The 15850-nt window shown below is 38.3% G+C and overlaps 1 protein-coding gene across 1 annotated transcript in view; it reads right to left on the reverse strand.

Moving 5' to 3' along the window:
* ptprma (protein tyrosine phosphatase receptor type Ma) overlaps positions 1-15850 on the reverse strand; it is a 181086-nt gene that overhangs the window by 133692 nt on the left and 31544 nt on the right. The window contains exon 2 of the mRNA XM_073864064.1: positions 7504-7626. Within this exon, the coding sequence (XP_073720165.1) occupies positions 7504-7626 (123 nt within the window). The remainder of the gene's footprint in view (positions 1-7503; positions 7627-15850) is intronic.

Here is a 15850-nt window from a genome sequence, read left to right on the forward strand (position 1 = left end):
TTTTAGATGAAAGATTACAAAGTCAAATATTTGCATTATTTCAGAAGAACATTTCTTCAAACGTGTAGTGAGAAAGCAAATATATATTAAACTGTAATTCATGTTGACTTAGAGAATAAGATCTGAGCCATGCGCACAAGTGTCTGTGTGTGTCTGTGTGTAAGGAAATGATTTCATCTTTCTCTTTCCTGGCACTAATTTCCCCAGCAGGCACCCAAACAGCAGATTTTGGCCTGAATCTTTGGCTAACTTCATGTTTACAATACTGATTAAGCAGGCAGACCAACAGTGTGGCTATTATCTGTGAATGCTATAAATACCACCACAGCTCTCTTGAGGAACAAATATAGGTTGTGAATTTACGCTCACATTAGTCTGTTGACAGGCGCTCACAACTGGACGACAGCGGCGGGTTCGCCTCAATTTCTCTGAACCTGTAGACCCATCAATCAGACGTCAATGAGAGCGATGATGTTTTTACTCTGGGTCACACAGGATCGGTTCTCTAGTAAAGGTCGTACTGACGGAGCGTCGCCCTGCGCAGCCGTTATCAAACGCGACACATGAAAGAGCCGCCGTGTCGGCCTGATGAACTGTATCGTAGGCTTTATTTATTTGGGACCAGCTGCGTTTGGCCTGATAACACTGCATATTTGAAATATTAATAAGCGCGTGATCCCGACCGGCCATGTGTGCTCTGAACTGCCCACGGATGTTTAGCGTATTATTGCATCCGCCCGTCTCTGGACAGGTATCGGAGATCCCCGCAGCGTTCGGCTGCTTTCACCCTCAGCCCAAATTAAGAGACATTTACTGTGTGTCCGAGTCAATTTGAGTCCAGCTTTCCAGTGTCGTCTGTCACGCTGTTTAATCTTACAGCGTCTTTATGACAAACAGACACGAGTTGTGTCTCTAGATGAGCTCATTAGATAACCTGTGGTGAGCTTGTTCCTCACATAGTCTGGTTTTGATATATTTGCATTAAAGTCAGTAACCTGTTACTGGGGCAAAGTGAATATTATTGGCTCTGTCCAAAATCTAGTGAACTATCTACATGGACAACATTTTAAAGTGCACCTATTTCATTGCTAAAAAACAATGTTATTTTGTGTATTTGGTATAATACAATGTGTTTTTGCGTGGTTTATGGGTAAAAACACATTATTTTCCACAATCAGTACATTTTTGTAGCTCTAGATTTCCCTCTCTTCCTGAAACGCATTGATTTTGTACAAAACTCATTGATCTGAAAAGCGCCGTGTCTCTGATTGGCCAGCTAATCTGTACATTGTGATTGGTCTGAATACCTCTGACGTCAGCAGGAAATGTGACGCTCCTTTCCATGTTTGAAAGATTTGGTTGCTAACAGGAATTAACTTACAGGCTGTGAGTCCAAAGCGAGAGGAATTATGATAATGTCGGTCTTGTCTACATAACCAATCCCAGGAAGTAAACTGTTGCCTACAATCTGTGTGTGTGTTGTAGTCCAAGAAAAAAGATTTACGTTGGAGACGATAACTCGCATCATCGTACTTTGGGGTTTGTACCTTTTGCATATTGTTAACATGTACTAATACACACTTACACAGCAAAAAAAAATTAAACATGAATCAGATAATTGGTGCTCTCTTAAAGGGATCATGCTGTATGAATGCTCCTGAACCAAAGAATGATTAGTTATTTTTCAAGAACAATCTAAGACCAATTTTAAAGTAGCGTGCACACCAAAGTGTTCTTCCTCAAGTTCAACTTTTTTCAACTCTCAGCGCACTGAGAAAAAAAGCTGTGTGCTGGCGCAAAGTGCGGAAAAACCCGCTAGTTACTGGCTGTTTGAAAAGTGCCATGCTTCTATTGGAAACAATTTAACATGAAAAAACCCTGTGTTTTCAATTGTTTCCAATAGAAGTGGTGCGCTTTTCAAAAAAAGTTAAACTTGAGGAAGAACACTGTCAATGTCACTTCTTACTCGGCCGCCCAATCACAGTGGAGGAGGGGCGGGACAAATATCACAACAACCAACTGGTGCATCATTCAATGACTGATAAACAAAACAGAAGTATCACAGCAACCAAAGCGCTCAGCTTACAGCCTACAGTCATTGTCTGCCTGCCGTTTAAAAGCTTTGGTGTGCACGCCACCTAATACAGCATCGTCTGTGGAGAAAACAATCCCAGAATGCACTGTAATGAGTTCATTCACTACTGTTTAGATCAAAATAGCTTCATCTAATAAAAATGAATTAATGTCAAACTCTATTAGAATCAATAAAAAATGCTTACATGATACGTGCGGATGAGGTCTATGTAGACACAATAGATAGCAATAAACCTCACAAGATTTTAAAACATAAGCAAGACAAACTAAAGTTTCCATTACAAGAACAAAATGTTATTGTCCAATAGTTTTGTGTTGTGCTGTACAATAATAATTTCATGTTGGGCTTCGATACACAGTCAAAACATCATTAAACTGCTGTTTGTTTCAGTTTAAATGGATTGAAATGTGTTGTTAATGCAACAGAAATAAAGCACAGTAAAGTGGAAAAAATGGCAAATGTTTCCTAAATCTCCACATTTATTTGTGGCATGTGGTTACTGACAGAAAGAGCTCAACACTGCCAAAGCAGAGGTCAGCATCTCAACAGAGAGAGAGAGAGAGAGAGAGAGAGAGAGAGAGAGAGAGAGAGAGAGAGAGAGAGAGAGAGAGAGAGAAAAGAGAGGGAGGGACATTAGCAGATAAATGAGTCCTGGCATGATGAACAAGGCTTGAGAGGAAGATCAAAACAAACAATGTTTTTAGGAAACGCACACACTCATCTGGAGGTTTGTTTAAGACGACTGTTGTGGTTATTTATAATAATCACACTATGGTATGAGAGTGTAGGTGTGGCTGTATTGGACCAATCAGAAATCATTTAACCAGCAGGAAAAATTCAGCTGCCCATCTGCGTTGGAGTCTGAGGTTTGTATTTACCGCATGATGAAGAAACTGCATTAGGACATTTGATATTTGGGATTCCTGGAATAAAACCTCAAACTCAAATAAATCATCCAAACTTTATACAAACAGCAATGGTCTACACAGAATTAAACCTTCTCTAGACAACTAGTCAAGCCATCTCACAGCAGTAACTCACAGACCTGCAGAATTAAACATTCATCAAACATACAACAGCATTCATGAGTCTTAGTCTAATGGATCTGAAGCATATGAGACTATATTAGCTGTCACAGTAAAGTCAAAATCATCATTTTAAGATATGAGAGACTGAAAATCTGCTTGAAATATTAAAATAAAGCACAGCTATATGCAGAAACAGAGAGACATTTATGTCTGCTAAACACATAAGATATAAGATTATATAGTATGTGACTCTGTCTGTGAAATCCAGACTAAAGTCTCATAGTGTGTTTTTTTTTAGATTAAGAGCATCAAAGTTTAATTATATTGATTGATTTTACTTTTGGCTTTACTAAGTCAATATTAGGGCTGTGGTTCCCCATTAAAAAGACCTGAATGAAATCGATTCTGAATCGCAAGGCTCCGATTCTGTGTTTCATGCACAGCTTGTGCGTGTGCCACAGCTCTGTAATCAGTAGGAAGTCCGTATCAATCTAAAATCACTATGAGTTTGAGTCGTTTATAATATGAATTTAAAAAAGCAACACTCGTCAAACACAATCATTCAAAAAATTCATTATTATTATGAAAATACCTGAAACAATCTGAAGAATAGCGATGTAAATCTCCCTTTAGACATTTCCTGGAATAGCGTTTGTAATGCTACTTCTTCTGTGGCATAAATGGCGTTTCTACACGAGAGCGCCCCCTGGCTTTTGGATGTGGTGGCATTTCACCGTAATTCATTCAAATTCATTCATTGAGAAAACGCACGTTTGCACGATTAATTGTCACAGCCCTAGTCAACATTAAATAATAATAAAGATTATATTTAAACAATCCCAACTGAGGCATAAAGGTCTTATCTAGAGAAAGCATCGTCATTTCACAAAAAAAAAGTACTTTAAAACTTCTCATCTTGCACTAGCCATGTGATGCGCCAGTGTGACCTTACGTATTGCGTAATCATGTGGAATTGTCACCCATGATGTATGTGAAACTACCGCTGAAGTGTTTAGAAGTGTGGTGAAAGAAGAGCGTTTACACTTTGTTGTATGTGTTATGATACTTATTAATGTCTATGGGCCCTATCTTGCACCCAGCGCAATTGACTTTGTCAGTGACGCATGTATAATTTCGTATTTTGCACTGGCGCACAGCGGGTTTTTTCCTCCACAGACGCACGTCGGCAAACTAGGGAATGAACTTGCGCTCCCTGGGCGGTTCAGCGCAAAAAAGGAGGCGTGCTCCGGCGCAAACCATCTCTTATGCTATTTTGCAGTTTCAAAAAACAATTGCGCTACTAACCAAAAAAACCTAGTCTAAAGTCAGTGGCACGTTGCGCGTGGTTCATTATGCTATTTTAAGGGCGTATGCTTGACCATAATGTATAGCGTGCACAACGCGCATTGCTTATCTAATCTACACAGATGCAACAGTTATTTTTGCAAATCATAAATTGTTACAATAAAAATATAAGATAAGGGAAATCATTAAATCATCAATTGTTACAATAAAAAATATTAATACATGAGATAAGGGAAATCATTGTGGTGAGCATTGTGGTGATAGTTTTTATTTATTTTGTGTGGCAGCGTTAAACAATTATCATGCAAATAACGATTAAAATATTTTCATAAGTTTGTTGTGTGGCTGTATTACGTTTATTTTATCTAAATAATAATTAAAATGTTTTCATAAGAAACCTTCATGTATGTGAACTTGATTTGTAAGTTTACTTTGGGGTTGGACCTTGCTTGCGTTTCTTGTGTCCGATTTCAAAGCCCCCAAACCCTTTCAGCGGTGAGGGTGGACGCAGCGATGTCCTCCTGTGTGCCCGGCGTGCCCGATTTATGCTGGCAAGCTTGGGATCCCCCCGTCTCCTGACATCATTGTAGTGCTTGGCGAAGCTGATGAGACAATTGCGTCTATTTCCTCTCACGCCTGTTTAACTGACGCTGATTTGGGCGGGTTTCTCCCATCCACATACAAAACAACTTCTCTGTCTTTGACTGCTCTTACAAGAACGTGGGTCTCCTCGGCTGTGAACCGCTCCTGGCGTGCGGTGCGCGCCTGTCAAATCCGTCATAATAATAGCAACCCGCCATGGAACTTGCGCCCTTGCGTTTAAAGGGAATGTTGGATAGCGTTCTGATTGGTTAATTTGACGTTACGCCCAAACCACACCTATGAATAATGAACCTACTTCAGACTAACTCCGCCGGGAAAATAGCAACTTCGCCCAAGATCCGCCCACAAAGTCACTTGCGCTTTGCGCTTCGGACTTGCGTTTCAGATCTTTAAAATAGGGCCCTTTGTGTCAGTTATCTGAAGATGTATAGTTAAATGCATGAAATTACATTTGTAGAAAAAACTATACCTGTGCCAAACAGATTAATTTATGTTATTAGAAAACTACAATTTTATTTTAAAATATTATTTTTTAAATAGATGACTTGCACTGAATATTAAAGAAAAATCTGTCAAAAGAGCCCAGATGTGAAGTCCTTCAATATTCTTTCAAATTCAGTCTAAAGTAAAACTTCAAGAAGCTTCTTGATAAAATGACACGAGTGGTTTTGCAATTTCTAGGCAAAGGGTGAAATCCTGAGATGTTTTCCTTAAAAACCTTTTATTTCTTCTCGACTGAATAAAGAAAGACAGAAACATCTTGGATATCAAGATTTGTTTTATAAAAGTGGAGTAATCCTTTGAATATGGTATTGTTCATCCAGGTCTTGAACTTCATATAGCGTTTGTGTTGGTAGAGCCGTACAGCTGTTAGGAGAGCCTTATGGGAACGCTTTCATCTCTCACATAGACATCTGATCCTCAACTACATGAACTACATCCCCACAGCGCTCTATAATGTGAGCCATGACCCTTATGAAGACCACTCAGACTGATCTCTGAAACAACAGGTCATTATAGAGCAAAGCAGAAAACATCTTACTATGATCCTACACGCATTCACACGCTTCAGTACTTCTACTCTAATAGAAACACTTAGGAGTAAATCGAACTAAAATATAATAAAAATACACTTATTTGCATTTAGATGAGATCACGGTAAAGTTGGACAAGCATTGTGTTAACCAGCAGAAATCATTTTTATCGGCTACCGTGATGTTTGGACAACATTGGACCACAGCGCCTGTGACACATGTAACGGCTGACGGGACGCTGGAGCGGAGAAAAGATCTCCCCGATCACATGGTTTGGCAATAAATCACGACGGTGATATCAAGTTACAGAAAACAGAAGGGTAGTCTCAGCTTGACTAATTATCTTCAGTTCAAGTAGTCAGTAAGATATGCCTCCCATCCCGGCAGGGCTCTTAACAAAACAATAAGACATTACCAGACCCTAACGTCCTGCTCGCTCTGTTTCTTCAGTAGACGTCAGTATACCTGCAGGTCACCTGCCCCGCGTCCGGTCTCCATCAAACCCTCTGCGACATCCCGCCGCGTCAACATAAATCAATTCAACCGCGATAACAAACACCTCGCTAATCTTTCTCTTCCTTCTTAAACCGTCTGTCAGGTCATTTCTCCGTGAGCCGCTCTCACACGAGGTGAAATTAGCCAAGTCCTCGCAATTAATTCTGTTCCTGCCACAGAGACAGGCGGCCGATGGTGCAGCGTGGTTAGGCAACAGATTTAAGAGCGAGCGCCGCCACGGCCGCTGCTTCTAATGGAAAAGTTTATTAGGGTGTGAAAAAGAGCCTCGTTTTCTGCTGTCACGCGAGCGCGGTGCAATGGCACACGAGTCATTTAGGCGAACACGCAGCGTGTGGCTGAAACCAACATCTTTATAACGCTTATAACTCACAAAACCAGCAGTTCTTGAAATTGTCCTGAAATCGTCTCTCATGCATCTGAATCTATAATGCCCTAGTGGAAGGTTATTAGTTTACTGAGTATGTGTAACATATACAGTAGTGAAACATGTACATATAGGATTTTTAGAGAGCCCTTGATGTAGGTATACATGTCTGAGTAACAGCTGCACATTCCTACAGGACTTCACAACATTCAGGGAAAGTTCACGGTAGTCTCAGTAGTATAAAAGTGAAGTAACACACATCTCTGTGTCATTTCTACTTTATCACTATATGTTAAATGCTCTACGCATAAGTTAATTCCACCGATGACATGACAGTTTTCATCATCACCACCACCGCAGTAACGGTGACCCTGAGCATAAACCGCAATAATAAATCACAAAATGATACAAGATCCTTTATTCAAACCCATCACTGAGGATCAGATCATTTATTATGACAACCAGCACAGTAAGTGGAATCATGAACCTGACCCAGGATCAGCCGTTATGGTTTAGGAGGACATGGAGTAGTAGTATCAGTAGTGTAGATTGACTAACCTGCTGGTATCCAGGGGTCTGATGATGGCTTCTTTCTGGTGTTCATCTGCTCCCAGTCAAAGTCATCATCTACACCTTGACTGTAGCCACATTCTGTGTAGGACTTCTCAGAGAGACAATCATCTGAAGAGAGAAGACGACAAATCAGTGCTGCTTTATAAACACACATTACATCACTTTAGTGAGATTAACATATAAACAATCTGCTTGTACAAACCCTGAACACACAACACAACGCAACACAACACACGGTCTCTCACTCATTCTGATGTGACTATACATGTCACTAAACTATTGTTCTCTCAATAACTGCGTTTCCATTATTCTTCAAATTGTGTAACTTGAAATGCCAAATGAAAATATAGAAATTTCGCATAAACTCTCATAAATTGCAAACGAGTTTTTACACTTGGGTGAGATGGTTTTCATTGAAAATGAATATATAGCAAAACTGCAATGGAATTTTTTTGTGCATTTACATGTCACCTGACGACAACTGACGACACCTACTGTGCTTTGACAAATTTTTGTCGTCATTAAGAAAATAGCTCTAAAGTTTTGCACACGATCTTTAATAAAAACGCAGCTAATGTGATGTTCTGTGAATTGGACGATGGATTTTAACACACTATCCTTGAAGGCAAAATCACATTTCTCACTGTTGTGATATTTTTATGAAATTCACAAAATAAATCCTTTTATGCCCAGCAGTGGAGATTGTCGGTTAGTGTGGGATTTAATTTTTAATGAAAATAAGGCGAGTGGTTTTATTTTGGGGCGCTACAGGCTTTGACATCTCGTCTGGGTTTGAAAGTAATAACTGTTAGCTGTTTGGTAATTCATATTCTCATACAGGTAGACTGCTGTCACAAACTACACCAACACAACAACAGAATCTCTCTGCACGTCGCTGATATCACTTCTTACATTTTGACAGCATGCTGCTTTTTAAGCTCCCTAAAGTAAAAAGGAGACGCCACATTTTACATGATCAACTACATTTCCTTAACAAATAAATCACAGTATATTTTGGCAGGTGAAATGTGAGGTGCTTGTGGGATTTGTTTTGATCAGTGAATCTGTTGCTGTCAACACGACACTTCTTGAGACTCGATTTATTCTGTATATAATATTGGCTTTGTTTTATACACAATATAAACTCATGACTCCTGTAGTACAGGAGCTTATCTCTAAAACACAATGCCAAAATGTCAAAAATCACCTGACTGCATATTACAATTAATACCCATAATTCCCTTTCTATTCCAATGGCTACAGACTGAATTATCTCATATGTCTTCTTTAAAAACAGAAGTCAGAGGTGTCGGTATGAACTCACCATTTCTAAGACTGCAACAACTAATCTAACATTCAATAATAAAAATATTGTTTGGGAATTAGTTTGGTCTGTGACATCACTTGCCTATCACAACATCATGAGCTCTGCATCATACAGCAGCATACAGCATCCAAGCACCGGGAGTTACATGACAACACAAAACAGTGCAATGATTGAAAGTGCAATGTTTGTTTAATTTCTTTGTTAAATATAAGTGACTTCGTCTTTGTTTGGAGCAGATGTGCGTGACTTTATAACCATGCAGCTCCTGCTGTTGCAGTGGACTCAATGTGGAGAAAACATTGTGTTGGTTCATATCATGAAATCATTAACAGTACAAAAAACATCCTTAAAAGTGTCATGTAGTTTTTATTACAGCAATAAGTAATCTAAAATTGTTGGCTCTACAAAATCTCACACAATCCCCAGATTCCTGTCCTTATAGTATTTAAATAATGTTTAAAATGTGTGCAAACAGGAACGGTCCCAGAATTCCCTTGTGCAGTGGAGTGTCCTGACAGAGGTCTTATTAACTTTGACACAGAAACTGTTGCCACAGGGCCTGATGGCACATCAATACTTCAGTGTCTGTGGACGGCAGAGAGAAGCAGTTGCCTGCCAAAGCAAACACCAGCGGGACCATGTCAACAGAAAGCAGTAGACGCGTCACCTCTGGACACCTTACTTCAGTTTAATGCTTCACTGTTCAGCTGCAGCCATCGTTCAAGCGTGTAAATATTGTCAGTTTACCTATCTAACAACAAAAGCCGGAATAAACGGAGAACGGCACGCATTTATAATAAAGCCCTCCAATGCATTTAATGCTGACGATAAACACAGCTGACAGTTCCTTTAATTGATGCCAGAACAAAAGCTTCAATATCTCAGTTTACATGAAAGACCGGACCGAGCTCTGAGTCTCATCTCAAGATCTCTATCGATCCGCTCGTCTTTAACAGAAAGATAAAACACTCGAAACATAAGGAAAAGCAACACTGTACTGCAACATTTATGTTTTAAATATTTCATATGTTAGAAGAGCTCTGGTGTCGTGACTTAAAAATCTATCTTACAGTCCAGAATTTCTCAACATCACTAATAACATGATTTCTGACAACGTGCAGCACAAAGTTTAAGTTGTATTATGTTCCTCATTCAACACAATAATAAAGAAGAGCTTGGAAATAATGACTTTCAGAATGTGCTTTCTTTTTTCAAGGCCCACGAATGCACAATATACTTCATTTGACGCATGCACATTGTGACAAACTGCAATACCTGCCCTAGTCCACCACTGCTAAAGATGGTTAAGATGGTTGGACCTCAATAAAACATCTCGGTAAACTACATTTTACATCTTTAAACCACTATAGTGAACATTTTAGATAAATTTAAAAAGTAAGAAAAACATTGATGTCTTCAAACTGCTTCTGCTCACTAAATGAAGTAATAACTCTCGCTATGAGGAACAGAGGAAATGATTTTGCCGGCACACAGGTTTCCCTAAACGTCTCACAATGATGTGATCTGGCATTGAATCAAGACATTAAGAGAAACACAGAAGCACTGAATCACAAGACGCTTGCTGTTAAAACTACAACATTTGCTCAACGCCGAAGCGTCAAATCTTGACAAGGTGTTTTAATGAGCAAAGCTGCTTTGAAATAAAGCTTGTGGTGTTGTGTAGTGTAGACTAATGGCTCTTAATTGACAGCAAGAGGAGAAGCTGAAGATCAAAGGCAGCAGTCATGGATCAGGCACGACCACCAGGTCAAGGATTTTAATAATCCAGAAATAATTTGGGAGAAAAGCAGAACGTCTGATCTCAACAGAGGATCAAGAGTCTGTGTGCGTGTTTCCGTGTCTGTGTGTTTACATATTCAACTTTACCAGTAACACAAAAGCAAAATCTACCTGTCTCTCATGGCTTTGGGTGTAAAACTTTTTTTCTTCAAATTCATTAATAAAATTATAGCATGTTTTACCTTTCACAGAGACAAAAAATATTAAATCAGTAAAATGAATTAAATATTAATGAAAATCTTGGTATGTCACTGATTTTATTTAAATACAAAGATGGTGAAAGAAGCAAGGGCTATAAAGTGAAGAGTCAACAGACTGGAGTGTGTGTTTATACCTTACAGTAATGTTACAGTACTAAACTCTGGAGATTATCTATTACCAGTTACTGCTAACAACCTGGAGACCATCACTAAACAACTTTAGCATTGATCTTGTGCGATTCACAAGCTCATTATTTATCTATGAAACAGGGTGTAAACAGACAACCCGCGGCAAACAATGAATCCTGTTACACTTATATTGAGCTAGCGGCTGACCTGTGACACAACTATTTACTTTATAAATCAGAAGGTCAAACGATCGATAGCGTGACACGTCTGCATTTCCACCAAACAAACAAATACCTTACAGTCATGAAATTCAGATTAAACTATGAAGGCAATGATCAATGAGATGAGTCTATTCAATGTGTTATTAAAGAGATCTACAGCGCGTCGACCTCTATGAAGGGTATGTCACTCTTCATCTACTACAACATGTGGATTAATATCATCTGCAGTTTATACATAACACAAGAGGATGAGACCTCACTGTCAGAACATTACTTCATTCCTGTAGCATTAGACCAATAAAACCTCTAAAGCTATTCAAAACAGATTTTCCTCATGCTATTAATAGTAGCGGTGTAAATTGGAAAGTTCGTTGCTATACAATACAGTATCGAATGCTCTGCCAGCGATGCAATATTTGCAGATACATTTAACATTTCTTCAATGCAATTATGATTTGATTCATTTATCGATACTTTATTATTATGTGCTTAATTAAGCAGTTCGATTTTTAATAACTCACGAATGCAACCAAAATATATATGAACATGAACATTTAATTAAACTCTTTGACACAATCTCTGTCCTAATCGGGTCATGTACAACAACAAACTAAAAAAACAAAAACGCTTTTTTTAAATAAAGAAAAATTTTTGGGAAAACGTCAGATAAAATCAATCTTATGATGGCAAAAGCTGCTGCTGACAAAGGTTTTCTGCCAATCAATTTTCCAAATACAAAATATTTCCAAACACACTATTTGCATCCGATAGCAATCACAACCTGCATCGCATTCACTTACTGACACTAGCACACGAAAATAAACAAAAAATGCAAGCTTTGGTGTAAATGTGTAGAGTGTCAAAATAAAGGTACCTCATATCAATATTTTGTGTGTGGCATTGATGCATTGAATCGTTATAAATTAAATTGATGCCTCGATCTATATCCATATATTGTTACACCACTAATTAATACTGTATTAAGTGATGAAGAAAGACAGTAAAAACAGGGTAATCTACACTGTTTTTACTTTTCTCTCAGATACGCAGAGAAACCTTACAGTTTAAAATCTTAATGATTGTGACCTCAAATTAAAAAAATGAATTCAGTAGTAAGTACCACGACAATATGTAGGTCTAAACAAAACTAAAAACTAATTTATCTGTAATTATATTTGCAGTCTCAATGTTCCCCCATTTATGTCCTAAAACTACCTAATTAAGTATTTGTTTATATAAGCTTTTGGCCACACCCACAGCACAGGCGCTCATTTGAATAATCTCATTTTATTGGTTGACTAATACTGTATGTTTCTTTAAACACAGATAACATATATTAAAACAGCATATTAATATTTAATTTAAAAGGAAAAGATTTATATATAATATATATTTTAATTAAAAAGTACATCATTAGGAAACAAGATGGTCAGATGGTATGGTGTGTGTGGTAGATAATAAAATTATTGCAATAATTCTAAAGACTCGCAGTGAAGTACAGACCAGAATCAGATCTACAGCAGAACATCATAAGAGACTCCTACAGATGCTTATTTTTGACCTGAACTTTGTTAGAAACATCACAGAAAACCATTCACTGAAAAAAATAATACGCTTGATTTACTAAAAAAAAGTCATTTTTAAGGGTAAGTTTTACTTGAAATTTTAAGCAGTTGCATAATAAATTGATGAAAAAAAATGGATGCAAAAATGTTGCACTATATTTTTAAGTAAATGCAGCCTTTATTTTTTCAGTGTAGTAAACACACAGTAATGTGCAGAAAGTGCTTTAACATCAGCATGTCAACACAAACACTTTAACTACCATAATAAAAGTTAGTTTTACATACAGAGCAAAACTATTTGGGCTTCATTGCTCTTTAAGTCATTGAGTGTCACCATCTGCTTAGTGTTATTTACTCAATGTACACAAGTAGACGACGTGTGAGCTCTATAAAGCAGAATCCCTCAGACTTCAGGTGTTCAACAAGAAGCAGATGCCATAGACACACTGTTATAAATGATGATTGATGAACGAGAGAGATGACACACAGCTTTACTGCCTCGCTCGTCCACAGCGTTTATGAAGCACATCCACTTCCTAATTGTTCCAGATTCATCTCCATTTGACAACAGCTGATGAATTCAAATCTGAAGATGTGTCTGGAGTATGAGAATGACATTTACCAGCCGTGACTGAACAGCAGATAGCGAGAGACCCTTGACAATATGCTAAATCACAGGATATATAGTTACTGTAGTATATAAAATATATATTTGCTGGACATTTATTGAGAAATGGTTTGCACTGTAACATTTATAATATTAAACGTTACGTATTAACAGCCTTTATTGTAATCTTATAGATTATAATCTGACTGCTATCAGCTATCAGTATTTTGGGGGTTTATTTTCCAGATTAAAGCTTCTTGGCTTTACATGGAGCGTGATCTTTCTCTTTCATCTCCTCACAGGGCTTTTTGTCCATGAATGACTAAATCGTGGTGTGAAATTTAAAGCCTACAATCCACCACCCTCCATCTTTCAAAATAGCACTTGGCTTTTGTGTTGGTTTTGACTCTTTGCTGTGATTGGCCAGTAGATGACTGCTTATGTCACAACACATCTGCATTTTAAAGAGTTTATAGAAGAAGAAACCCTTTACTGATGCTCTTTAGTTTAAATACAAGTGTGAGAAACTGATCATTGATACAAATGCAGAGATATTGACTCCTTGTATTCTTGTTTTCATGCCTGATCTTTTGTTTCTCTGTTCCAGATCACGAAAGCTACTGAGTGTTAATCACTAATTCTGCTATTATCACATAAGAAACGGGTGATGGAAACGGCATATTTTGAATAAAAATCCCTTAATTCGCATTTTTTTTTATTTTTGCGAAAAAGAGTAAATGCGAATAATGGGAGATAGAAAAGTGTTTGCTGAACAAATTCTAACATAGCGAACATTAAACCTACATGACTGGTTGTTTAGCTGTCATTGTCTTTATCATATATGAGACTCAACGTTGTCGTAATGCCCTTGCTGCTCGTGCCTGCATTAAAAATGCTGCATTCCTTTTTCTGTGCACAGCATTCAGTTTGGCAATTGCAAGCTGCACTGCTATTAAATGTATAACTTGTCCCACAGTGACTAAATGCAGTCATGTCTTCATTTTCTAATCTAGTAATCAACAGTAAATAAAACAATACCACCGTCATTCACTCGGATAACTTGATGGAAACACCTAATTCACAAATTTTGCGAATGTTGAAAAGATTTGCTTCAAGTTTTGATGGAAAGCCAGCTATTAACATAACATCTCAGGGCAATTTGTACGTATTTTATGAGTTGGCTAATTTGCACAACGTGATTCATACAAATATGTACGGTTATGATGAAAACAATAATGAAACCCCTCCCCTAAACCCAACATCACAGGGGTGAAAGCACATCATACAAAAATGTACAAATGTGGTTGTACAAGTAAATACTAATTAGCCACCTTGTAAAATATGTACAAATTGCCATAAGACTGTATTGGAATATTTATGTGACTTATGGTGTTCTTATTTCTTGTACTTTATTTGCAAACAGTTTTCCTGTACAAATAACATTGGTTACTTTTAGGACAAACAAAAGGAAAGTGTTTTTTGCACCCAATAAACAAATACCACTCTCTACAACATCCAAAACCCCAGAAATAAAAGTTAAATTATACCCTGTAAAAGTACTTTCACTGGATGCATGTTTGGAGCAAACTAAACAAAGAGCAGACCGCTCATGCAAACTCGCCGCTGCATCTTCTGTTGCGCCGTGGAAGTCTCCGGCTCGTTTTACTGCACTCTGCAACAAAAAGGCCCAAACAAATCAACACGTACCACCGACGCGTCCGCTCTTCCTGCCGCCCCGGCCGCCCGTGGTCCTGCCAGCGAGAGGCATGATGGATGTTTATTTTTGTCTGGACCGATTCACTTCACGAGGCGGCTCGATATCAGGCCGCTCCAGAGATGATTTATTCCTGGTCTACTCTCATTCGATTAGCCGCGGGCAGCCGGGAGGCCGACGGGGCCGTGGCGTTTTCGAACGAGAAGAGGGGGGCTGGAACGCGGTTTCTCTTGACCTTCCTCCTCTGCCTGGTGAATAAAGAGAAAAATCTCCCCCTCCTACCTGAGGCGGTGAGACCTTCTATCAAAGTTAAACCCACTCGAGTCAGGCGGAGCGCACCAAAGCCGGGAGCGGGGGGAGATGTTGTTTTCACACAGAATTAGGTCCAATTTGTCCAAACCTGCGATTACTCTGGGGATCAGACAGCGGGTTTAACGTTTGATCTCAGAATAAGAAGGTAAACAACAACAACAACGCTAATGAGCTTTCTAGTGATCTGAAAGTACGCTGAACAAACTTTCACTTTACAAAGTTCTCCAGAGTCGTACTTGTCAAAGTCAATAGTTTTTTTTTATTTAACACAAACATTTTAATTACTTTTAATCATTTTAATTTCCTTTATTTATGCAAGACAAACATCTACGGCTGTTTGAGGCGGGTGTAATAGCTCAGTTTTCTCAGTCACTGATAAATATTATGCCATCAGATGACGTGTTTACAAACGGACCGATTCATTGAAAAATCAAATACAAATAATGTGGAGTAAGAA

This window comes from Misgurnus anguillicaudatus, chromosome 25 (assembly GCF_027580225.2).
Source record: "Misgurnus anguillicaudatus chromosome 25, ASM2758022v2, whole genome shotgun sequence".
Lineage (NCBI taxonomy): Eukaryota > Metazoa > Chordata > Actinopteri > Cypriniformes > Cobitidae > Misgurnus > Misgurnus anguillicaudatus.